Source organism: Rhinolophus hipposideros, assembly GCF_964194185.1.
Source record: "Rhinolophus hipposideros genome assembly, chromosome: 8".
Taxonomy (NCBI): Eukaryota; Metazoa; Chordata; class Mammalia; order Chiroptera; family Rhinolophidae; genus Rhinolophus; species Rhinolophus hipposideros.
This window is the reverse complement of record NC_138054.1, coordinates 52,615,583-52,643,011: the sequence shown is the minus strand read 5'-3', so window position 1 is coordinate 52,643,011 and position 27,429 is coordinate 52,615,583. Positions and strand designations below refer to the sequence as shown.

The 27,429-nt window shown below is 41.6% G+C and overlaps 1 protein-coding gene across 21 annotated transcripts in view; it reads left to right on the top strand.

Moving 5' to 3' along the window:
- FGGY (FGGY carbohydrate kinase domain containing) overlaps positions 1–27,429 on the top strand; it is a 661,235-nt gene that overhangs the window by 556,847 nt on the left and 76,959 nt on the right. For all 21 annotated transcript variants that reach the window (XR_013993878.1, XR_013993879.1, XR_013993880.1 and 18 more), the window contains 3 exons: positions 3,161–3,308; positions 17,634–17,708; positions 23,308–23,428. Coding sequence is in view for 18 of the 21 variants with exons in the window: in XM_081057761.1 (XP_080913887.1) it covers positions 3,161–3,308; positions 17,634–17,708; positions 23,308–23,428 (344 nt within the window). In the remaining 3 variants the exon portion in view is untranslated. The remainder of the gene's footprint in view (positions 1–3,160; positions 3,309–17,633; positions 17,709–23,307; positions 23,429–27,429) is intronic.

Sequence of the window (27,429 nt, the reverse complement as noted above, 5' to 3'; positions counted from 1 at the left end):
AGGATGGGGCAGGCAGAATACATATTGTAGTGGGTCAAGAAGCGAGCACCTGAAGACAAACAGTGTGGAAGCTTCTTTTCCAAGACTTTCTTATCCTTGGAAAGTGTACAAATGTCTTCTGTTAGACCATGTATTCTGATTTTTGGTTTGGAAGTATGGTCACCATACTTCTGTGCAGCCTATGAATCCATAGAATTAAATGATTTATGGAGAGGGAGCGGAGAGTAGAGATTCCAGGGTGCTGTCTGTATTCAAGATTGTAAGCAATAAAAGTGAAAAAAAGTCTTCCCTGACTCTCGAATTTTTTTAAAGCTGGAAATTAATTTTCTGTGATGGGAAAGGAGAGGGAACCATTTATCGATCATCTGTCATTTTACAGTGCTCAGGACTCTCTATTTAATCTTACTAGGAACCTGTAAGGTAAAAGTATTAGCTCTGATTTGCAAAAGAGTGAACTAGGTTTGGAGAAGTTTAGTGTACCTCATCACCCAACTAGGACGTGGTGAAGTCACTTTGTGATTGTTCAAACTATATTTTCTTCATTATACTCCTTGGGAGTAGGACAGCAAGAATTTCTGCCTGTGGGACAGGATATACGAGCCTGGAGTTCATGAGAGGGAGGGAGAATGATCTACTTGGAACAGTTAATATGTGATTCCTGAGCTGGAAGAGGGCAGACCGCCATTTGAGAAGGAATTGATAAAACATACAAAATGAATCAAAGTCAGAACCAAAAAAGGCATCATGCAAGGTTAAAATTATGTGAATAATGATGTGCATTCGTTATTTTAATGTTTTCCAAGTGCACTTCATTTTGAATGATACACTCAGATAGCACACATGGTAAGGTATAATTGAAAAAATGTGCAGGAGAATGGCTGCATTCAAAGAATAAACATACAGCTGCGAGGAGGTTAGGAGTCAAAGGGGTAAGCATATGCCCTGTCCCCCAGGGATCTCATTAGTGCATGAGTGACCATATATGTAGAGGCTAAATGAATCTCACTGTTTGCAAAGACCCACAGTAAATGAGACAATGACGAATCAATAGTAATTAGGCCTATAGGTTCTTATTGACCCAGATGTCTGAAACCAAATGCCCTGCTCTGAGATTCCATGAGAGTCAAATGAAAAGATTTATAGACATGCAATTCTTCAACGACAAAAAAATCCCTTTGCTCTAAGTGCAGTGATGCTATTCTGAAGAGGAATATTGCTAGAATTAGTGCAGACTCTTGACTTCTGGCTAGAAAAGATGTTCTCGTGGCTTTTGTTGTCAATGTGGTTTCTGCTGGACCAGGAGCAGAGAGAGCTAGGAAATAGAAAACCAGGATGTGATCAGATTCTACCCAGATAGATAGTTCTGGCCCTCCCTTCCACAGAGGCCTTGGAGGAGCCTTTCCCAGTACTATCGTAGAATCATGTTAAAACAGAGTGTGAATGTGGGGCTTTGACAAATCATTTCTGCCCTGAAATACAGAAAACACAGGGCTTCAGAATCACACAGAGAAGCGTTTACATTTGGACTTGGCCACGTGTCTTCTCCTCGTCCATCCGCTCTGTAAAGGGATGTTAGCAGTGCTTACCTTACCTGGCGAAGGCCTGGGGCTCACTCAGGGAGCCACTGTGGATGACTGTGTGGTTGGGGACCCTTGGCCTGACCACATCGCAACCTCCTAATGTGATCTAAGGCAGATTTTTGCTGATGGAAATGAGGTGTCACAGCAAAAAGATCGCCTGCCTTGCTTGCACCCCCCATACATCACACACATACATGCATTCTGACACTCACACTCCTTCGTGCACGTATATAGAGCAGGTTTGCTTTTCTATCTTTTCTATATTGGAGTTCCACATAAAATTTTTATTTGATGAAGAGTTTGAAAACCATTGCTCTTCTCGTTTCTAATTTAGAAAACGTTTAGGAAGTTCCTGGGGTCCATAAGAATGCTTAGTGTCACAAAACTGGAGCTCGAAATCTCTGAGCTGTATCTCCTAAAACATGTTTAAAATGTACATAATAAATCCCATCTTAGGTATGTTAGATATTAACCTCCCTTGGACATTGATTACCTTTTTTTCCCCTGCCATTATTCAAGCCATGTTTTTAACCATGAAAGCTATCATTCCAAGTGGGAAGTGGCATGGATGCCAACCTCTGATAAGCCCACTTTCTTCAGAATTGTTGGTTCAGGACTTTGAGAAGGAAGCACCTTTAAAGAGGGAAAGAAAAACCAACTTTAATCTTTGTGACATGTAGTGAAATTTAATTCTGTGAGGTAGGTATTGTTATACCCATTTTAATGTATGGGAAAACTGAGGTTCAGGAAGGTTAAGTCACTGGCCCCTGTTACCCAGGTGGGACAGGTAGAACCGAGATCTGAACCCAGGACTGCCTTGACTCCCAAGCCCATCATCTCCGCCTCTTTCTCCCTCTCACCTGAGCATGTAAAGACCGAGAGAGATAGTCAGATTCCCTCATTCTATACATGAAGAAACTGAGGCTTAAAAAAAGGAGAAAGAACTAACACAATGTCATTTGGTGGGTTAAGGTTAGAAATCAAGTCTCCTAATTCCTGATCCTAGCAGCATTCACTCCATTCTCTCACTTCCCTTAGCAAATGCCTATCCTCAGTGTGGGAACTTAAATTTGTCTCCATTCGTCATCTCATCATTATTATTATAATTACGAATACTGATTTTAAAAAATCTTTCACATATGTGTAGTATTGTACAGTTTACAGAACAGTGTATCTTCACATACATAATCTCCTTTGATCTTCACAATAACCGTATGAGGTAAGTTGGACAGGAATATGTATCTGGTTTTACAGATGCAAAATAAGTGGTTCAGAAAGTTTGAATAACTTGTTCGTGGTTACACACCTACTAGGGGTAGAGCCGTTCCTGGATCTGGTCATCTGATTCCAAACCTTTTCATTTTCTGCTAGGACATACCGTGTATATTAGGTGATAGTTCAATGATTTGAAGAGCATGGTATGCTGGTTTCTACGGGTTTGGGTAGTTTCTTTGCTGACGCTTTTGGGATTCTGCTTCGTTTCGGGATCTGATGTGGAAGTACAAATGGTTTCTTTCTGCAGAACAATTTGCTCCCTGACCCTACTCCCCTTTTAAAAACAAAATTCACTTCTCTTCCAGATGCCAGAGTATATATGCATATTTGAACAGTCACCTGGATCTGATTAAGAAGGCTCAGCCTGTGGGTTTCCTCACTGTTGATTTACATGTTTGGCCGGATTTCCATGGCAACCGGTCTCCCTTAGCAGATCTGACACTAAAGGGCATGGTAAGTGACAGCCAGTCCTTGCACAAAGGTGAAGGCAGGCCAAAGAGTTAGAAAGTCTGGAAGAAGCAAAGTGAGGAGAAAGGAAAAGAGGAAAAATAAAGAAAACAGGCCAACAGCCGTTGGCTTCTTGCAGATGCATTGCCATTGTGAAGGCTCTAGCTGCTCCCCAGGATGATCTGCTGAAAGTTCTCATTGTTTAGGAGCCAACTTTGAAAGCATTAAAAGCAATATTTCTTACACTTAGCTACTGCTGTGTCTTTGTTCCATGGAGTCGTGAGCCCCTGCCTGTGTAATTTCCGTATTTACATCAGTTTGAAGAGTCATGTTTTCCATTTCCATTCCCAGGCTGCCTTGTAAGCAAGTGTAAACATTACCACCCATGGTCTTGCCACAGCCACACATCTGCCTAGAGTCTGTAAGTCAGGGTTATTCAGAGTCCATGCTAATATTATTAGGATTTCAGATAGAACTTTGGTAAAAGTAAAATCCAGTTAATACACTTACATTCGTGGATAAATTCAGCTCTTAGTGACCTATAGGGTCACTTCCAGTGCAGAGATTCTGGGCCGTCCTGTCGGGGGCAGGATGAACTTGGTGGGAGAGCTAATAACCACCTAAGCTAAGATAGAATATCTCGGTGGCCACGTGAGATTAAGTAGCTGAGAGTAGTATAGCCACCGAGAATCATGTCTGAGGTTGGACGAAGCATGCAAAAGCTGGAGAAGTGGAGTTACGCTTTAGTTCCAAGCGTAACTTCCAGGAGAGGCCACAAGTAAGGTAACAAGGCATGGATGCAGATCAGGAAGATGTCAGAAAGTTGAGAAGCACAGCGCGAGATGAATTCAGGTGGGGAGCTCGGAGTGGAGGCTGGGAACAACGTAAGGTTTCTGTATCGCATGGCATTGGAGCAGCCTGATAGAGGCTGGTAGAACTCCAAGACTCAGAATGCTATGGTTTGTGATGAATTGCACTGAGATGTTTTTAAATATTTTTATGACGCAAACAGGAAAACCTGATCTTTATTTTCATTACCTTGTTGGCATAATCAACTTCTGCTAATAAAAGGGAGTCGAGGTGAAAAGAAAAGGAAATAGAACATGGCAAAGGTTATGTATGTCTGGACTCCATGAAGTGTACCCACACAACAAATAATGAGCTTGGCCTCCTTTTTTGGCCTGTGGAAGCACAAGGGGAATGTCTGGAGAGGGCCATGTGGCCACAGGCTGCAGCAAGAAAGCTGTGCTTTCAGAAAACTGACTATCTGGGTGCAAATGTGTTAGAGGAAGAACACATTTTATGTGGGTACAAAAATGAGTATCTTAATGAAAGGTAAATATCAGAAGCCAAATATATTAGACATTTAAAACGCTAAAGAAGTTAAGAAGCATGACCAGTTCATTAAATGACCCCAAAACAAAGCAGGGTTGTGTAGTAGAATGATGATGGATCTGGAGTCCTTCCCTTGGGGGCCTTCCCTTGCCAACATCTGTCTACCCAGTTTCAGCAGTAGGTGCCATTGTTCCCAGTGGGTTTTTATCTATTTCTTAACACCAAGCCTGACATCCACGGATTTCAGAATTAGTATCATAAGGATATTCTAATAAAGATAGCCCAAATGCAGAATGTGGAGTTAGTGAAGTATTTTTAACAATGCCTGCCTCATCAGAGTAAGTACTTAATCACCAAGGGGGATTTCTTGCATGGAAATATTTAATATAATTGGGCATAGATTTCTTCTATGCCCAATTATATTAAAAAATCCTGATATGTTTACTTCTTTAAAAAGTTTCATTGTTTTGTAAACGTACCTAATATATCACCTGACATTCCTTAGCGATGCTTTGCCTTTGTAAATGTTCTTGTGTTAGGCTTACATTGGAGTAGCTGTTACTCCATGAGTCTGCATCACAATACTGGAAAGAGAAAGTGACCTAGAGAAGATAGAACGAAGGAAATCGTGGGCTAAAAAACTTCCCCCAAATTTCCTTCCCTCAATCCGTTTTTGGGTAACATCAAAACCATCATCCTAAAATCCATCTATTATCATGCTATCCTTTTGTCAGAACCTACAATGATTACTGCCTCTGGTACTCATTCAGTAAATATTTATTTGATACCTACTATATGCCAAGCACTGCTATAGAGGCAGGAAGGTACAAAAATTCCTACGTTCATTGAACATGTTTCAGGGGAGGGGAGGGAAGTGCTTGATAAAATGTACACATAGCAACTACAATTGTCAGGAGAACCCCAGTAGGGCAAGAACCATGTACGATTTATTCTTTTGGCTCCCGAAACATTTCTCTGGGCACATACTAAGTGTTTAGTATGTACTTATTGACAATTGATAATCAACATGGAGATAAGAACAAGATCATATAGTCCTTTAGAAAAAATATGCATATGAGCAATTTGCTAATACTGCATGGATTAGTTGCTACTCTGACTATCCATATAAGTATTGAATACCAGTGTTAATGAGCAGGTAAATTCAGAGAAGCGGCTTCCATTTTTTTCACAAGGATGAGTACATTTGTTCATCAATTAATTAATTATTTTAACAAGCACAGGCCCTGTTATAGGTCCTAGTGGGTATCAGAGTAAGTAGCCATAATTCCAGCCCTCAGGACTGTCACTGTCTTTGGGGCAGACAACATATAAACAGGCAGTGGGGATACTGGCTCAAGTTCCAGGTGCCATTCAGTGTCCAGGGCTCCCTAGATGTATAGAAGATGATTGCCCAACCTGGTCTCAGTGGTCAGGAAAGGCTTTGGATAGCCAATGACATTGACACTGAGTGAAATGAGAAAGGTGCGGGGCCAGGGAAATCATAGTAACTGCTGTGTTCTGAAGAGGAGGAGAGAGCATGGCGTGTGAATGGCTCCGATGTGGGCTCCTTGTATTGTTGTTGCCAGTGCTGGATTGCATTTAGCATTTTGTCTTGGTAATAAAAAAAGAAAATATTTTCCCAGAGAACCTCTGGACACTCCCTATGCTCCTTCGGCTTCCGCAGCATTCCACTCTCTCACTTCTTGACTCTTGCCTCAGTGACTGCTGTCTCTTACGTTTGTTAGACATTCATTCATTCAGCAAGTGCTTATTAATCACCTACTATGAACACAAAGGAAAAAAGAAACTGTACCTGTTTCGAATTCACATGAAAGTGAGGAAAATAATTATTGTGTATGTGCAAGTGCGTGTGTACATAATCATTACACCGTGTGAACCCTGTAATAGAGACATCTGTGCAAGATGAAGGAGGTACTCAGTAAATATCCGACTTTGAATTGTTTTTTAAAGTGGCATTTGGCTGGCAAGCCCTTATACAAACCTTTCTCTACTTCACTTGAAAATACCTATGAAGATGCAAAAAAATCATAAAGCCATGCTGACCTTGACAATTAAGATGATATTCAACAAGGAAAACTACATTTTTTTTAAAAAGTATTAAATTTATTGGTGTGACATTGGTTAGTAAAGTTATATAGGTTTCAAGTATATGATTCTATAACACATCATCTGTATATCACATTGTGTGTTCACCACCCAGAGTCAGTTCTCCTTCCGTCACCATATATTTGACCCCCTTTATCCTCCTCTACCACCCTCTACCCCCCTTACCCTCTGGTAACCACTAAATTGTTGTCTGTGTCTGAGTTTTTGTTTGTTTGGCTCGTTAGTTTGTTGCTTTCAGTTTTATAACCCACATCTGAGTGAAGTCATATGGTTCTCGACTATTTTCTGTCCGACTTATTTTACTTAGCATGATAGTCTTAAGATCCATCCATGTTGTCACAAATGGCACTGTTTCATCTTTTCTTATGGCTGAGTAATGTTCCGTTGTATATAAGTACCACTTCTTCATCCATTCATCTATCGAAGGACATTTTGATTGTTTCCATGTCTTGGCCAACGTCTATAATGCTACAGTGAACATAGGGCTACATATAGCTTTACAGATAAATGTTTTCAGATTTTTTGGGTAGATACCCAGGGGAGGGATTGCTGGGTCATATAGTAATTCTATTCCTAATTTTTTGAGGGACCTCCATTCTGTTTTTCATAGCGGCTGCACCAATTTACATTCCCATCAACAGTGTATGAGGGTTCCTTTTTCTCTACAACCTCTTCAACCCCGAATTGACATTCTCAGAGAGAATCTGGAAAGATTTTTCAGAAGCTAAAAGACTAAAGGTAACTTGTTTGATAAACATAATATATGGCATACAAACAAAGTAAACCACTAGCCTTGGGAGAATTTGGACATCTCCACCTTCATCTCCCTCACTTAAAAATGCAAGGCCCCTTTAAGGCTAAAAACAGAACAGTCATCCCTCTACTATGCTGTTGTGGTTAGGGTTTTTTGTTTTGTTTTGTTTTTTGAAAGCAGCCAGTGAGTTGAATTTCCCAGAACTCCAACACAACCCAAATCTTATCTTCCCTTTCAGTTCAGTCCATTAAAAAACTGCCAACCTGAGAAACCAACTGGACGGGAATTCTGATTTAGGATGAATGGTGATGCCCTACATTCTAAAGATCCTGAGTAAAACTCTGTTAAGGGGGCAGAGACCCTGAGGAAAACACTGTGAATTTGGAGGAGGGCTGTAGTTTTGAATGTCTACTGTCTGTTCTAGGATTAGAAAGCCGGGCAGTGGTGACTACCTCCAGCCAACACATCTACACAAAATAAAACCTGCTGGCCTTTGGGAATTGACTAGCTACAGATCTGAAGAGGCAAACCCAAGCTACAGTGAGTGGGACTGGGAATAAGTCATGTAGACTGCATGCTGGAAACACTTCATATGTACACCTCTAGTTAGAACGAATTAAAAATAATAATAAAGTGAGTCCATTAGGAAAAACATGTTGCGTACAAAGAAAAAGAAATACCATTTGAACACTTAGGGAAAGGCCTCTAAAAATTATTTACTACTGAAACAAAAAGAAAATATTAAAAAATGTCTTGGCATATTCAATGGGAATTTTTTTAAGGCACAGCTCTATGAAATACGGTAAAAACTTATTAGGAAAAAATGAGTTCAGAAGAAAAGACAATGGAATGACCAAAAAAGAAAAGGAAAAAAAAAAAAGGAAATGTTAAAGACAACCAAAAATACAATAGCAGAATTAAAACCTGCATTGAAGGCAATAAAAAAAAAAAAAGAACATAACTTTTACTGAAGAAAGTAAGATCAGAGATGTAGCCTGTATTTTAAATTTATTAGAAAAACATTTTGAGGGTGGGAGCTATATAGCTCATTTACTTTTTAAATTCCAACAGAACCTAGGTCAGAGATAGGCACTGAATAATTGCCTTACGGCTAAGCAATTATCTTCATCTTTATTTGCTGAATGAGGAATGAATGTACAGTGACCTGCCCAGGGTCATGAAGCCAAGAAATGGCAGAGCTTCAATAAAAACATGAATCCTGACTTTTAGGATTCCCATTCCCATGAGGCTGCCTTAACTCATAACTCTGGACTTTGAAAAGAGCACTGAGGACTATAAAAAAGAAGTCCAACAGCTACGTCATGCGTGGCTTAATACTGACCCACACTCCTCACCCTGGTCCTTGCTCGCCTGTTCTGACCACCAGCCTTCTCACTCTTTCTCCATTTTTTATCCTTGGAAAGCTCTGCCCCTATCTCTTCTCAGTAGTGGTTCTAGTTTCCTTCCCACCCTCACTGACTCAGATTTCAAAAGTAATTGCTACTCCCGGGTTGACCTGGCTCTAAACCCTTCCACTCGAGGTGCCTTCCCTCATGAGCAGGAACAGGGCGCCCAGGCATCCTTCCGTTGTGCTTAATAGAATCATTTTCTTTTGTTCTGGTAACAGTTGGCTCCCTGCCATGTGACCAACTGTTGTATGTTTTCCTCTGGTGCTGCCGTATCGACCTACAGCACTGGACTACATTTAGATGGAGGTTAGAGGGTAGGCAACTTCATAGTATGCCTGGACCAAGTGCTCACTTATGTGAATAGTCTCCTTTCCACTTGATAAATGGGGCATGGCGAGGCAAGGGCTGCGCATGCGATATGTAAACGAAGCAGGAGCTTGGGGAATAGCCATCAATCATCGTCAAAATACACTGGTGATTCCAGGTTCTTTAAAACTAAACCAAAAGAAAAATGCTTCCTTTTATAGTACAGAAACATGACATGGTCACACATAAAGAGTGATGGAGCTAAATTTTCACAATCAGGAATGGTTGCATGTCTTACATTGTGTGTGTGTGTGTGTGTGTGTGTGTGTGTGTGTGTGTGTGTGTGTGTATTTTGAATGGTTGATTGGATAGTTTTTACCCCTGTGAGACTGTAAAGAGAGCCCAGGTTTTGCAGTTAGACTGTATTTGCATCCTGACTTGGAAATGTATCCATTGTGTGACCTTTGAGGTTCGCTCGGTGAGGTCAGTCTGCTCATCAGCAGGAAGGGCCCAGGCTTCCTTAGAGCAGCATTGTCGGAATCAAGTGGGGAGACTGTCACTGCACAGACACCAACAGCAAAGGCATTGGAATTGATGGCTTCTTCCTAGCGGTGTCTTACTTGCATGTTTACAAGCTGGCCAGCCGGAGTCTAGGAGTCTCCTTTGAATCCTGAGAGCCTGTCACAAGCCATCCACCTTCGTCCAACTGGACTCATCATGGAGGTTATAAGCACAGCCAGCTAGAGACACCGAACAATCTCTCGGTCTATCACAGAACAAAGTTTCATACAGCCGTAGAGATTAGTCTTCTCTGTGTTTAAGACTTTGGCCCTCAATTTCCTCATCAACACAATAGCACACTCAAATTTGGTGTTTCAAAACAGCCAGCACTGTGGGAATTTTGAAAGAGTCCTTTCTTCCTTGTGGATATAACCAGTTTTTATTCTGAAATTAATATGGCTTCCTCTTTTTGATTTTTTTAAAAATTATTTTCTGAAATACCCACTTGAATAATTAATTTACTTTGGAGATATAGCATGCCATGAGCACACACCAAGTTCACTATTGGTGGAAACGTGTTTTCTGTGCTTCTTTTTCCAAGCACAGCATTACCCAGAACAAAAAGTTACTTTCTGGTTCTTTGAAGAGCTGTGATTTCTAACGTAAGGCCATATGCTGGAGAGCATATGTACGGTTGACTGCTGGAGAGGTTGAATGCTGCTCCAACAGCTCGTCAAAGCAAGCACAGAGCCTGTGTGCATGTGGAAAACTGGGAGAGTGTCAGGAAAGAAGCGTTACAAGATCTTAGCCAGTTCCCAGAGGATTGACTCGTAGCTGGAGATGGGTATCACTAAACAGAGTCAGATGTGGATGGAGTCAGCAACTCAGATGAGTATTTGCAAGATCTTAGTAGAAACCAGAGGTTGTTTCCTTGTGGCTTCCTCTGAAAGGGTGATGGATGATGGAGCTGGACGTTCATGGGCAAATTAAAGTAGCTTTTGAGTGATATGTTTATAAGCCTTGGAAATACGTGGGCACTTTGACATAAATTTGTTGATGTTTCTGTTACGATTTAATGCAGTTTTATTTTGCTGTTTTTTCACATATTGTTTTTGCCTGTGAAAAATAGAATCCTATAACAAAGCTTAATATCCTCAGTATCATTTAACTGGTTCTCTGATGATGATGATGTGTGTTTTTTTTTTTTTTATTGAAGCAACTTATTTAGCAGCTAGTATTGTAATTTATAATAGGTACCATTTTTTCAGGGACCACGATGTGCCAGATACTTTAAATGCATCATCACCAGTTTTCATATTAACCCTGCAAAACAGTGTTGTTGCCCCCATTTAAAAGAATGGAGAAACTGAGGCTGAGAGAGTCTAAGTTATTTACCGAAAGGAAAAAAAGGCCAGAAGTGGTCCTAGAACCTAGTCAGTTCAAACAAGGGTGACTGACATTCTTAGGGAGAAAATTTTTTTTTTTTTCCTTTTAAAGATCTTTGTGTTTTCATATTCCTTCTGCTCTGTTTTCAATGTGTCTGCCACATTTCTCACTCGTTTTACTGACTTTTTAAATTATATCACAGAAGTAGACTTTTCTTTCTTCGTACGTTCTATCTTCTCTGTATACACTAAACAACAAGTAGAACTGGGGGAGGAGGTAGGTTAGGGACAGGAGTTCTTCCCAGGGTAGTGTATAATGATGAGTGAATCGGGTAGAAGCCTGCTAAGAAGGCCCAACAGATAAATAATGGGAAAGGACTCAGGCCAGAGGACCCAGGATGGGATCCAAGTCGGTATTTAAATCCAAGACAGGATTGGATGATAGCAAGTGGGGGCCAGGACAGTTTACCAGAACAGCTTTGGGATACTGGTACATGACATATTAAAATCACTTAGATTTAGAGCATCAAAAGCAGAGCAGACAAAGGTGTGAAGTGCTTGGTACATTTGGGAAACAGCGAATGGACGCATGTTGTGTGGTGTAGAGTTCACCAATAGTATAAGGTGGTGAGGGAGAATGTCACCTGTCATCTAGTCATTGTGTGTGTATATTAGTTGTCGGTTGCTGCTGTAATAAATTACCACAAACTTAGAGACTTATTTTCTCCCAGTGTAGATCAGAAGCCCAGGCTGGCTTAGCAGGTTTCTCCGTTCTAGTTTTCAGGAGACTAGAACCAAGGGCTCTTCCATCAGCAAGCTCTGGGAATAATCTACTACCAAACTCATTCAAATTGTTGGCCAAGTTAAGCTCCCTGCAGGTGTGGCACTGAGGTCCCTGTGACTGGATGACTGTCAGGCAGGGTCCTCAGCTTCTAGAGGCCACTCCCTTTCAGTTCCTTGTCCCCTTTCTCCATCTTCAAGGCTAGCAATGGCCGTCAAGTCCTTCTCATGCTTTGAATCTTTCTGATTTCCATTTCTGACTCATTTCTTCTGCCTCCTTCTTCTACCATATCTCTTGACTAACTTCTGCCTGCCTCTTCTGCTTTTAAGAGCGCATGAATTATATGGCACCCAACTGGAAAATCCAGGATAATCTCCATATTTTAAGGTCAGTTGGCTAGTAACTAGTTCCATCTGCAAAGTCCCTTTAGAGCAATGCCTAGATTAGTGTTTGATTGAGTAACCTGGAGATGGGAATCTTGGGGGGACCTGTCTAGAATTGTGCCTATCACGTTGTGTTAACACATGTATCTGCATTTTCCAAATCTGGGTGCATTTTAGGCAATGCCAAGTGTCAGCTTCGATTCCTGATGCTTACCGAAAGGAAACCTCTACATGTTGCCTGGGAGATTTGTCTCCTTTCTCTTCCAGGCTGTTGATTACCTCAGTCCTGTTCTCCAATCTCCATCCTCTCTTCAGACGTTTTCTATAAATCTTTTTCTGATCCTCCTCATTTCCTCACTGTCTGTCCATCAACTCCACCTTCATGATTGACTGAGCACACAGAGCATTTTTCCTGTGCCTTTGTGTTCTGAAAAGCTCTCAACCAATTCCCCTGAGCTATGGATGCCCCCGTCAAGTTCTGATGACTCTAGATAAATCTCAAGACAGGGAATCGTGTTTCTGTTGTTTGTAATTTTTAGAGACCCCTTGAGAATCTATTTCTAAGTCCCCCCTCCATTTTTTCTTATAATCACTTCATTTCCTTTAACAACTAAGATGGGAAAAAAAAAAACCTTAGCTAACTACATTACTAACACATTTGTTAATCTCAACTGTTTTAGGGCTCATGAACCTATAATTCACAATGCCAAGATTTAGGACAATTATGTCCACACTTTATTGTGCTGAAATTGCAAATTGCTAGGCCCATGACAAAGGTCCAGTAAATCTGGACTTAGATCTCAGGAAATCTACATTCACCTGGGATCCCAGAAAAGAGTTAAGACATGTGCCCAAGTTCTCACGGCTACTAAGTGGCAGCAAGATTTAAGCTGACGTGCACGGTGACGTTCATCTGTCTTTCCTCTTCCCAGGGTAAATGGACTTGTGTTAGTTGATAAGGACTCAGGCTTCTCCAGAGTTTTTGCAAGTGAATTCCACACTTGCAAAATCCCTGAGCACTTATCAGGGACACACTGCTTGTCCATACTCCTAGGTGTCCATACCTTTAACATCATGATGCTGGTGGTCAACATATATTTTGCCGTGGACAGCCACTAGTCTTCAGTGGTCCTCGTTAATACCCTGTGGTACCCATGGCATGTTGAAGGAGATGCTTTATTGCTGTATTCCAGTTAATGAATAGGATTGAGCCCTTCATGCATTCAAGAGAAAGAGAATGTACATTTACTAAGAGAAAGGGAAAGAGAATGACCATTTTTAAGTGCCACCTATGCACACCTAGTTGGCATCACAAGTAGATAGCTCTTGTAAACTCAGTACAGCTTGCTGAAAAAGTAAGGCACTTCGAAAATGATATTTAATCTTCACACAGATACCTTAAGGTATTATTTATTATTCCTACTTTACAAACGAAAAAAGCTGAAGTTACAAAACTCACACTTTCGTGCAGCCAGTTAGGGGAAATGGCAAGCTTTAAACCCAGGTGTCTTATTCCAAAGTTCATCACCTTTCCATTTACCTACACTCCTAAACTCAAAAATCCTATAATGATTTTACGTAAGTGTTTTATAACCATTATCTAGGATGTTGAAATAATCAATTGCAGTTCGCATCTCATTGGCCACCATGTGCAGCTTTCACACATCTCTAAATATTAATTAGAAGTGTTTTCTCTTATGGTTCTCCTCATTACACAATAGCCAAAATAAATAAAGTGTGCTTACCATAGCAACTGCCCCATGGGGCTTCCCCACACATTTCACTGTCTTGCCCAAAAGGTCAAAATAGGCACATGTGCATATATAAATGCATTCCTTCCACTTAGGTTTCCTTCCCACTCCTTCTTAATAATGGAACCATTCAGCCTTCAGCCAGGGGTATCAGCTCATCTGTCCTGTCCCAGCTTTCTCACGGGCTATAAAGCTATACCTCTCCCAGGACATCCCTGGCACTCCCAGGGCACTGCTGCCACCCCCCTACCAAGACAGCTCCCTAAAGGCCCTTTGTACCCTCCTGAGTGGTCCACGTGGCAGGCATCCCTTAGAAAGTTCCATCTTGGGCTGGCTGTCATTTGACTTTTGCCAAGGCAGGGGTTCGGTCCCTGGTGTTTGAGAGAATCAAATGGACTTAATGATCATCTGTCCTGCTAATGTCTCCATCTGCATATCTGGTGAGATGTCAAGGAAGCAGGAACCCCTGACTGAAGTAACATCACACTTCAGAGAGAAATGTCTTTTACTGAGTCACATTTCAACTCTATGACCCTGGTGCTAGTGGTGAGGAAATGTTGGGAATGGCTATGAGAGAACTGTGCTTACTGATTCTCTTCTGTACTGAGTACCTTCTTCCCAGGAAAAACTTTTTCTCCCTTGAAGATAGGCATGTTTTACTTATCGGGGGGGGGGGGGGGGAAGCTACGTCACCCATCATGTGTCCTTTTCTTCCATAGCTGCTAACAAGCTCAAGTTAAATTTAGTGCTCATTTACATTGATCATCTCATTCTCAGTTTCTGGAGAAAAGAAAGTACCTTCTCTTTTCTGCCCTATGATTTCTGAGCTCTGGAAATTTAGAGAAGGATCCGTAATATCTTTTTGCTTGCCGACCAGTTCTTTTTTGGAAGTTCTTATGAATATTTGCAAATTATTTCCTCAGGAGATTAAGAAAGCTAAATGTAGCAATATTACACCCCTTTTTCTCTTACTGGTTCTTACTAATTGAGAAGGCTATCAGAACCAGTTACATTATCAATGTTACTATAGAGGGCACTGGGGCTCCTAATTAATTAATAGGAGAGGGCATCTTATATACAAAGTCAAATTCCTCCCTCAATCCCATGATAACTTATCTAAATCTGTTGTTTAGTACCAACCTGTAGTAGGATGTGGGTGTGCCAAGCAGGTACATACCCTGTCACACAGAGGATCGTGGCTTGATTCACATCACATTGATGATCCTGGACGGGAGGCCAGAGGTGGCCTGGCTCTGGAGGAGAATGCTAAGCCATGGCCCAGGTGGCTTTCCCAGTAGACCAACAGCAGAGATGCTACTGAGGCCAGGCCAGTACAGGAGAGAGAGAGAGAGAGAGAGAGAGAGAGAGAGAGAGAGAGAGAGAGAGCATTTGTGACTAGTGATACTGCTGGTTGCTCACACCAAGATATTCGGCTGAGGGGGCATATGACTGAAATACTGTCATATGCTGAAATACTGTCTGCTCTGCTCCTTTTTATAAGTCTTTCTCCCAGATGGCATGTCTTATGTATTTAATCCACCTGAATGTGGCAACTTTTTCTACTTCTCACAAAGGCTCCATAGGAGCTACAGGGACCCTACTTTTGCCCCTTTCTCATATAAGCCACTTGTCTGATGAGGAAGGGTAAGAAGTGTGGAGCTTGGGGGTAGGTACTGGGACATAGAGCAAATGGCTCCTCACCTCTATGAATATATGAGGAGCTGAGGTAGTAAATACTGTGCTCTCATATCATTTGACAGAAAGGATAGGGTGTTAGGAGAGAGTGGTATACAAAAGGAAAAAGGAGCGCTGAGTCTATGGTGAATAACACAGGTAAAGTCTGTCAGAACACCTGGGTGCTGGTTTCCATTCTTGTGTTCCTTGAGGCAAATTATTTTCTCGGGAAGGTTCTGAAATGAACTTCTATATTGTCAGCATTGTTCATGTTCTCTCCTAGCTCCAGCATGCTTACTGTGTGTTTAGGTCTCTGGGGAGTTTTATGAGAGCTGTTCCTTCACAGAGTTATTGGTTTGGGGGGACGCATCCCCAAAGTTCCTCTCTGCTCTCCCATTCAAACCTTCCGCATTCCTCTGTGTTAAAAGCAAAGCCATTGTTCTCCTCTAGTTGCTCAGTTGTTTGCCAAGAAAAACTCACAGCAGGCAGCTCTACTGAATTCAGGAATCCCCTTATCAACAGACTTAGCTAAGTATCCAGAATAGCTGGGATATGGGACGCTAAGTGAGGAGGGGCAAGCACAGAGCTAGAGAAGTGAGCAGGGTGAGCCCAGGAAGAAGCACATGGAAGTGAAGGCATTTCTGCTTCAAAACGAGGGCAATGAGGAGAAATTTCAACAGAGTACCATGACCAAATTTGCATTTGAGAATGATCACTAACTCCATTGTAGAGAGCAGCACCATTAGAAATGGGGATTTGCTTTCGGCTAATTCAGCAATCAGGAAGGACATAACAGTGGCCTGGGTTAAGGAAGTTAGAGACAGTGAGAATGAAGATAAGGGGATGGATTCAAAAGAGATTTTTGAGAGCAAATATACACAATTTGGAGGCTGGCTAAATATGGGAAGGGAAAGAGATGTCAAGAAAGGGTGCTCCCAGGTTTCTGGTTTGGGCAATGGAATGGTATTGGTACCCTGCCAACAGGCCAATACTGGCCCCTTAATCATGGCAGGGGAATCTGGAGAGAGTAATAAATGGGACTGGAGAGATGAAAGAAAGGGAACTGGGTAGACCACTCAGCTCCCCTTTTATAACGCAGGCTGCATGTCGCTGCCTCATTGAACTCAGGACCCGTGAAATGTATGTAATGTGAAGGAATTTTTGTAATGTGAAAATATAAAGTGAACTCCGATATTGATGGCCACAAACTTCCGACTAGGGTTGACAAAACCAGCAGTCTTAACCCTCTGGCAGTGTCCCGAGAGAACACCTTAATAAATGGGAGATGTGAAGGTGGGGTCTTTGAACAAATCTTTAAGTCACCCAAATCCATCATCCTGTTCAGTTCTGGAATGTCCCAGAGACTGCCGTACTCCATATAAGCATGTGGTTCCGATTGACATTAATGGAATTCCCTCGCAAACCACAGATTCTAAATTATCCCATAGTAGGTATAACATTTATAGGAGACATATTATTTTACCCCGAATACCCTCTAGATGTTGTTACACTGAATTCTGACAGTAGCAGAATTTGGAATAAGGTCATCTTTTACTAGAATGCTACTGCTCCATGTTGATTTTGGTAAGCCAACGATATTTGTAATAAAAGAACATTTTTTTAAAGAAGAAGAAAGAAATATACTTCCATGCTAAGAAATATCAAATACAATCTTTCCACAGTATTTGTTTTGTTTTTGTTTAATTCAAGGCAAGGCATTTCTTTTATGAAGGGATAGTTTTTCCCAGGTCTGGAGATTAGATTAAACAATTTAGTAGTCATTTCACGTTCAGCTCACAAAAAAGGGGATTTGCATATGAACTTGTGTCGGCAAGAAAAAAACATCTGAACGTGTTTCATGGGAACTCACTCTGACCATGGCAGCTCCTTTCGGATCTCATATTCTCTTGTTTTCATCCCTGCAGGTCACTGGATTGAAACTGTCTCAGGATCTTGATGATCTTGCCATTCTCTACCTGGCCACAGTTCAAGCCATTGCTGTAAGACATTTTAATTCCATTTTTAAAGAGACTTAGAGTATCAATAAACTTTAGACCACCTGCTCCCCAGGATGCTATATGCTTTTGTGACAGAGATTCTCAATTAAAAGGAAGCTTACCAGAAAGAGATGCATGTCTGTCCAGAAGGAAATTCATGATGGTTTTCACCTGCTTTATTAATAATCTCAAATAGCTAAAAAGCTGAAAACTGTTAAAGTCTTTGAACATCATACTTGGCATTTATCTTATTTGTCTGCTAAGTTCAATTAAAGAGAAGCAAGCAAGCAGATGCCATATTAAGAGAAACCAGAATTAAGAATGTCCAAATTTATAAAATGCATGATACTGTTCTTCACACACACAAAAATATTGTTACAAGGATTTTTTTGTTTGTTTTTTTTTAAATAGTAAGCTTCCTTAGAACATGAAAATATTTTTAGATAACTAGGTGCTTGAATGAGCATTTTGAATGGTTAGGGAAGGAGAAAAGGGAGAATTTAAATCTAAAGTGTTAGGAACTCCTAAACTAAAGATCAATCAACAATGAAAACAAAATCCTAGAGACTTAAACATGATTGTCTAAGGAATCTTCTTCTCTAGAAGTGATCCATGAGTGGCCTGCAAGAGGGTTCTAAACCCTGAACTCATTCATGAAAGATTCTATGTGTGCACACGTTAGAAAGTGTATTTGTAGGGATTGGGTCATGGCTTTCAGGGTCTCACAGCTGGTTAGGAACCCCGTAATCACAGTTTATCCAGTGAGGCGTAGCCACTCTGGAAAGAAAATAAGAAGCAACAGAAAGGAAAAATCAATTCACTAAATTCTGATTTAGAATTCATTTTCAGAAAAATACCTATAAACAAATTTTTTTCTTAATGCTATGAACATATTTATATGCTATTCAATTATTCTGTTCCTTCATACCTCTTTCATAACTTCAGTGCTTCAAATAATAGAACTACATGCATTTTTTTCTATATATCCATATCACCAACAACAATGCTTTTCTTATGTTCAGATTTGTCCAGGTGCCATGTACATATGATAAGAGAACAGAACTTCCCAACCACTAAAGGAACGTAACGGTCTTTAATGCAACTACGTACGAGTATGGAATCAGCTAACTTCATTAGATTAAACCGTCCTTTTGGTTAATAGACCAGTTTGACTGTATTTTTCTGAGGCAACTGTCTTATTGATTTAATAGCTTGGCCAGTTCAGTGAAATCAATCAGTCTGCTTTGTTTATGGGGATTTGGTCAAAAACAAGCAATTCTGACATCAATCAAAATGAAGGGAATGATTAGTAAGATGGAATGAAGGACAAAACTGTGCATCAGTAGTAAAAATAATTATTTAGTGATCCTGCTTTATAGTAATGATGAGGATAATGGTAATAATACACTTTTAGGGTATTATGTGCTACGCACTGTGCTAAATATTGTCCACACATTATCTGACTTAACCTTACAAGGTACGGATGACAGTCCCTGTTCCATAGATTAGAAACCTAAGCCTCAATGAGGTTAATGGCTCAGTTTCATACAGCTAGTAAGGGGCAGAGCCTGGATTTATAAAATAAAAGTAGATACATGGTATATTGAGGAACTTTTATTTCTGATTCGTTAATGTCACTTGTGAAAGTCTTACAGTAAAATAAATCACTTGCATTGAAATGAGTAATCCCGGAAAATCAGAGCTGTCTCATCCTTCTGAGTCCATGCGAATGAAGAAGGTGACTACACAGGATGGGCCAAGGGATAATGCAGTGGTGATGGTGACTGTTTTCTCTCATTGACACCCACTGTCTGTGCCAGGCACCAAACACTGTGCCTTACCCACCTGTGGCTTAAGATAGTAATCTGTAAGTGGTGAGATTGTTCTCATTTTACAGACAGAGGGGAAAAACCAACTTACCAAGGTCAAAACAGCTGATATGTGACAGAGTCGGTATTTGAACCTCTCTCTGTCTCACTCCCAGGCTTGTGTGCTTTCCACTTTACCATGCTGCATTTTTTCTTTATTTATAAAACTACCTGGATAAAATAAGCTTCTAGGCATTCCCAAGAGCAGTTTCGACTTGAGACATCTTAGAAAACATTGTTAATTTGGCCAGGATTGCCTCCCAGAGGTCCCCTTCCTGGTAAGAACACTGCAGCAGAAGTCCAAAGATGTATGAATGAGGATAAACTTGACATGAGGAGCAGCCTGCTAAAGTTCCCCAAATACCACACACTTAGAAAATCAATCTTGTACGTAATGGGCCGTCATGTATTAAAAGCTATCATATTTATTCTGTCCATTGTCTTAACGACCTTTATAATACCACAAAGGGAAGGCAATTAAAGACAGATTTTTTTGATAAAACTTTATTATGGAATCAATTTGTGAGGAATTCAGTCTGTTTTGCACAAGTATCTGGGTGTTCTAATCTTTTATGCAAGAATGTGTGTTTTAATAAAGCGATCTGATAACAGATATTTTCCTATGATGTTTAACTTAAAAATTTTGTTTTTGTTTCATTGGCCCTGATAAGGCCCTAACACCTATTTGTTGTTGATAAGTTAAAGGGAAACAAATTCCTCTCTGTAGTAATATCTGTGGTTGGTATTTTGTGGGAATAGAATGAAATTGAAGAGATATTGTAATGAAGTTAAGTGGAGACTGTGCACAACCCTCCATGAAGTAAAATTCTTTCTTGATCACATTTAATTGAAAGACCTGTCAAACACCCAGTTTATCCATAGCCTGTTCATCTATAGTTTTCTTTTCAGCATAGACCCTTAAACAGTACCATTTGCATTTGAAGTCTCTCAATTTGCATTTGGTTCTGTACATTCCCAGTGGAACAGCCTAATTTTAATTTAAATTTCTCTGTGAAAACATTTTTTCCAGAAAGGTGAGCACAAAATCATTTTAACACAAAGCCCTTTGGTGGGGCATTTCAGGAGGGAGGAGCGTTTCACAGAGTGGAGTCCGGGACACCAAAAGGGAATGCCCTGTAACTAACTGCCAGCCTGAGTGGGAAATTCCAGCCAACAATGGCACACGGGAGAGACAGGCTGTCACAAACCCTCTTGAGGGATTGCCTCTTGTACAGATCCTTTCTTTCCTTTTCCCAGGCAATGGGCTTTGTATTACCCTCCAATCTGTCCCACTAATCATGTGCGCCCAGGTCCTTGGTTTTAGAAATATCAGAAATATCAATTTTGCATGGCATTTCCGTACATATAAGGAGGCAGTTCCCCTCCCCTCCATACAGACTGTATTGCCTTAGGCAGATTATATAACTCCTAAATGGGGATAACAATAGCAGTTTTTCAGTTTGTCACTAGATTAGAGATGACATTTACATGCATAGCAGAGTGCCTAGCATATGGCTAATAACCAGAATGGCTCTTATTTCTAAACACTTCCCGTATGTTTGACACTCTTCTACAAACTTACGTACACTCTCTACAAAGAGAGGGCTTACTGTGTCTTATCAGGCCTAAGACCACATTTAATTTTTGTTTTCATATTCTGACAATCCATAGAATTTTCAAATGAACCAATATGGTATTATTGGTTCATCTCATTTTAAAAATGAGAATTGAGTCTGAGAAAGGTTAGGCACAAATTTGATTCAGGAAATAGGTGAACTACCTTAATACCATCCTAGGTTTTTTTAAATTCATTCGCCATGATCTTAGCTACTCCAGATTCATGCTCCTTGCATAGACTAGGGTTACCTGTATATCATGGACACCAAATGATCCATGCTGGATGTAAGGGCATCTGTAGACCTCCTGAAATTATTTATAATATACCACTTTGTGACTTTTTTTTTTCTGGGGAGGTGAATAGGTTTTATTATATTCTCAAGAGAGTTCATGACCGCCAAAAAGCTTAAGAAAGAACATCTGGGGGTAATCAATAAGCAGGATCTGGCCTTATATGGTACAACATGTTTTAATTTTTTTTTTAACACACTACATCTGTGGATTATCTTTAGTGGCCCAAGTTTCACCTAATCCATATTCTTACCAGATTCACTAATAGCTTCAGCAACCCAGAGACCTCTGGGCTGGATCTGCTGTGCTTTGCTCCTGAACTACCCCTCTCCGTCATCATCGTTTATTCCACAGCAATCAGGATTGCATGACCCAGGGTCCCAAATCACCCTCTAGCCATTCCCTCTCCCAGAGGCACCTCCAGTCCAGGAGAGCCTGCTCTCTAGATAGCCTTGTTAAAGGAGATGTCACTTGCCCTGTGTTTCAGCCCCGGGGACAGTCAGATCACTTCTCAAACCCTCTTGCTTTACTTTGGGTAAGCTTCCGATATGGCATGCCCTCAGACCAAGAGACCTTCTCTTCTCTGTGCACTTGGCTACCAAGTTGCCAGCAATGCTGTCACACTTTGATTTGTGGTATTGGTTCACGTATTCTCCCCAGCCCAAACTCGTTTTCTTCTTGGTGGCTGTACCATCTGTGGCCTCTCTGATCTTGACCTTCTCGTCTCCCTTGACCTTCTCCTCTGTCTGCTTCAGCACCTCACTCCCGTGTCCACACCTCGGGCTTTGTCATCCCCCAGAATTGCTCAATCTCGAAACATTTTCAGGACTGTCTCTCCACCAAAGAAAAACTTCCTGCATCCTAAGGCCATATCACAGTTCATCTTTATTTGTTTTTAATCCTTATCCCAAATAAATTATGATTTGTGAATTTCTGGGTTTTGCAGTGCCAAATAAATGAGGATTTTTATTTATTCGGATATCCTAGCTAAAACTAAAGAATTCTACGTTAAGATTCACATTGATGACCCTATGATAGTGTCCTTTTCCCAAGCATCAGCGTTTGTTACTGAGTTTATTAAACTTAGCAAGACAGGAATGAGGATAGCACATTTAATGAAGATATGAAGACACAGGCCTGAAATGAAAATATGGCGAAACCCTGAGCCAACCAGAGCACGTGGCTTTGCGTCATTCCAGATCTTTAAGGACTGACTGGGGATAGATTCTGGCTCTGGAAGCTTCATTATTAGAGCCACTATCTGGTTCCAGGTGATAACAAAGGTCATTTTAACCCTTTGCCACAGAATTCTGTGTCTCATCTCTTTTATGCAATTAGAGCCCTCTCTCCATGTTTCTGCTGCTGAATTTGTTGATGTCTTTAGTTCCTATTTAGGGAAGGGAGACTGACTCAGGGACCAATGACCGTTATTTTCGGAGCAGTTTTGCCAATCACTCCATTCTGTTCCCAGTACCTTATAGAAGACCTGGGCCATAATAGACGCTCATCAAATATTGGTTTGAAGGAACTGTATTAATATTAACTGTGTTCGCATTGCCATTTGTTTTTGTCAGTATTGTTGCAACTGATAGCAACAAATAATCTAGTAATTAAGAGGATTTTCAGTCAGGCAGTCCCACGTTGGAATTCCCACTCTGTGACTTTGTGACCTGTGTGTCAGAGACAACCTAATCTCTCCGAGTCTCAGGTTGCTGAGAGAGTGTATGGAAAGTAGGGTCTGGCACTGGGTAAACACTTCATAAATGTTCCATACCATTTACTGTTGCTGTCCCTCTGATGCTTTCTTTTGTTTTTATCCCTTGAAGTTCGGGACCCGCCTCATTGTAGAGGCCATGCAGGCAGCAGGGCACTCGATCAGCACTCTTTTCCTGTGTGGAGGCCTGAGCAAGAATCCCCTTTTTGTGCAAATGCATGCAGACATTACTGGTAAGTCTGAGAAGGAGGGGAGAGGTCATCTTAGGCTTGGCAGCAAATGGTCATGGCCACGAGCTAGACAGGATTGAGAATGGGAAAATGTACGCGATATGCCAAATTATTTTGAATATTTACTGCGTGAGAGTGTATATTTTCAAAGACAACTATGGAGTCTTTGTTGCCATGATGGGGAAAGTGACTTCCATATAAATCCAACTATAGCATGATGGTGAGAAATGAGAGAGGTCAGCAAGGACTACATCCTAATCCAAGCATTTACTCAATGTTTTTGGGACCCACACATTGTGGGGAATCTTGAAGATACAGAGTAAGACATGATTTCTGCCCCTGAGGAGTTCAAGGTCTATTGCAGAAGACAAACAGCCAACAAGCATGTTCAATCTAGTGTGGCAACAATTCCGACTGAGAAAAGCCCAGGGTATTATGGAAACATGGAGGGGCTCCTCTCCGTGATTTGGACCTGTGACGGTGCATGACAAGTGATCTGGGGAATCGAGAAGGAAACTCTTAGAGAAGCACTGCGGAGCCCAGCTGCTATGGGAATTGTGGGTCTGGCTACAGTTGGGAGTTTGAGCCCTAAGACCGATATGCCACGATTCCTTCTCAGCTCGTCAGAATCAGCGATGATGACACAGATGGAGAGAATCCAGAGTAGTGGGCTGATCCCTTTGTGATATGAGCAGACAAAGCAAAGCAGGATCCATAGAGCAGACCCCTGGGCCCAAGGAAGGGGCCCTACTGGCAGGAGCCTTGCTGGTGTCAGAGAGGCTTGCCTGTACTCTGTCCCTCTGGACCTGGTGCCCTTATCTCTCTTGCTGCTTTCTCTCCCAGTGTCTCCTGGGGAATGTTGTCCCCCTCTCAGGGCCTATCCCAGGGTGGCCAGGCACCAGAGCAAGGCAAGGGGATAGAAATAGGGAGGACTGGACCCTGCTTACAGCCCCAACTCCACCCTGATATGAGCCCACCTTACACTAGCTTCCATTCATCGTGATCTCTTGCTGTCCCCCATGCCCTGGGTACCTTGTCTCTGACAGCTGGGTAGGTCAAGTTTCCTGCCTCATCATACCTCCTTTGTTCCTGCAGGCCATGCATATTCCTGCAGATGAGAGCTTTACCAAATGTGTTGGGTGTAATTGACCACTGCACATTGTGACATCAAACTAAATAAGTTGCTTATCCTGATATTAGAGATATGTAGTGATCTCCATAAGCCAGAGGACAGTATAAAACAAGCATATAGTCTAAGGGTAAATATGTCAGGATGTTAAGAATGGAAATTACTACCATTAACCAAGCTCGCGCTGTGTGTCAGTATGAATCACTCCATTTACCTTTAGTCCTCACATACCACAAAAAGGTAAAAATTGCTGCCCCCATCTTACTGGCAAGGACACTGAGGTTCATAGAGGTAAATTCAGTTGACTGTCCAAACTCACACATCCAATAGGAGGCAGGACCAAGATTATAACCCGGGGATATCCAGGCCCAACATCCGCTGTACTATGCTGCTGACCCAGGTTTCTTAACCTTCTGTGTAAAACCATTTGATAATGATGACTCCTTCTTACCTGAAACATAACCTAGAGAAGTGAGCAGTTCTGAGGCAGAAGGAGGAAAGACATGAAACGGCACCCAGATTACCTTGTAATTTTCCCCAGGAGGAAAACTGTAACTACACTTGATTTAACAGTCAACTAGCTGATTCAGATAAGATTCAGATTTAAAATTTGATCTTTGAGTGACTTTTCCAATTTCCAGCCTTTCTAATAGCCACAAAGACGTCCTACCTGGATGCAGAAGGGGAGATACGATTAGCCTTGGCTAACACATCACCCGAGGGAATGGGAAACAGGGCTCCAGAGCTGGGCAGCCCAGTAACCCCAGGCCAAGATTCAGTGGCTGCCACTCCAGCCTCTGTAAATGCGGGTCCTCTTCTGGCCCTACAGCCTTGAGCTGACTCAGAAGCAAGGGTACAGCGCTTCCACAGCAAATTGTTTTTTGGAAACTGTTCTTCAGGCTGCTGAATGAAAAGGCTGTTGATCGCTATTCAGATTCTCATTGAAACTGGACCCTTTGTCTCTGACTATGGACCAGTTACAGTTCCAGACAAAGGGATCTTTTCTTTGGCCTGGAATTGCTCTGCCTTGGGAAGCCTGTGACTGACAAGTGATGGCAAAGTGCATCTGCCTTAAAATGCTTTGGGTTCTGCTCAACTCATTAATGCATCAGATAAAATAGTTCACATTCCACACAAAGCTGCCATCTTCCTCTCCTTCACCAAGCACTCAAAGAAAATAACACATTTGCATGCGTTCCTGTAAAAGGCACTACGCAGCAGTGGGTGGAGAGGTAGAGTTTTGGGTGCTGTTAAACATTGTGATTGCTCTAGTTTTCCTGCAAAGAAAGACTTAGCACCATAAGCCAGGTACATAATTCTCAGGAACACATGTTAAAAACACAACGGAATTTGGAAGATGCATTGGAGAAAGTGTGGAGTAATGGAAAGAGGGGAGGGGGAACCAGCTCTGTGACTCTGGACAAGTCACTTTACCTCTCTGAGCCTCATTTCCCTCATCTAAAAGATAGAAATAATATTATTTCCATCATGTAGATCATACTGAGGAATAAATACTCACACGTTTGTGAGCACCAAGCTCTGGTTCAAAGTAGGTGCTCAGTACATGTTCATTCCTTTCTCCCATTTAGGCAGCCCCACACCAAAAAAGAAGGAGGTGCATTTGAGAAGAACGTGGGTTAATATTTTGTAAGCAAATCTTTGCCATTTGGGAAACAGCTTGCTCTACGCGAGCAGGGAGAGTGGGGCTTTGCCGAGGTCGGAAGTGTCTTCTACATGAGAAGGAAGAATGTCCCTGGGCATTTAGTTAACTGTGGTTTCAAGAGGTACATGGTGTGTGCTGAGTAATTACAGGTTTCCCCCACTGACGGGACTAAATGTTCTTCCTAGTTTGGATGTTTTAGTACAGGCAATTTCAGTAGGGGGTTTCCCTTTTCCTGTCTTATTATTTTAATCATTCGTTCCTTCATCTGTTTACTCCAAAGCCCTCTCTGAGCACGCCAGTGAACCGAGCACTGAGAAGGGCATGGGCATGCCACGAAGACCAATAATGTCCTGCCAACAGGCCCGTTACAAACTGAAATGTGTTTCTGGTACTCTGACCGATGTCCGGCGGGTCCAGGGAGACCCAGAGGATGTCGGTGTCAGTACGAGTATGAATCAGGTTCAGGCAGGAAACAGATGACACACTCCAACTGGATTAACTGTAAAAGTCGTATAAGGGATCTATTTACAGAGGTGTGGGCAGGGTGGCAGGGACCCCTGGCCATCAGGCAGTACCCTGGGGGCGACTCACAGTCTTAGCTCCCCTAGGCTTGCAGCTGCTGGACAGGGAGGTAACCAACCTGAGTCTGAGGGGCTCCATGAAGAGGGCCACCCTGAATCTTAGTCAAGGATGCAGCCAGAGGACAAGGGGGCCACAGATGTGGGCCACACAGGCCAGGGTTCCAGGACTCAGAGTAGGTTGGGGGAGGGGTGGGAAGGGAAGAGGTGGGATTGACCTTAGGGGCAAATGGAAGCAGTGAGGTGGTTTCACTCAGGGTAATGGGTGAGGAGAGACTTCAGAGATTCTTAAAGGTAAGCTTTAAGAATCATAACAGCTAAAGCTAATTTAGTGCTTTCTCTAAGCTAAGCACTGTTTTAAGTGCCTTACTCACAATACTGTTTCCCTGAAAATAAGACCTAGCCGGACAATCAGCTCTACTGCGTCTTTTGGAGCAAAAATTAATATAAGACCCAGTATTATATCATATTATATCATATCATATCATATCATATTATTATATTATGCCTGGTCTTATAGTGAAATGAGACTGGCTCTTGTATTAATTTTTGCTCCAAAAGACACCTTAGAGCTGATTATCTGGCTAGGTCTTTTTTTCAGGGAAATACGGTAGCACATTTAATCCTCACAGCA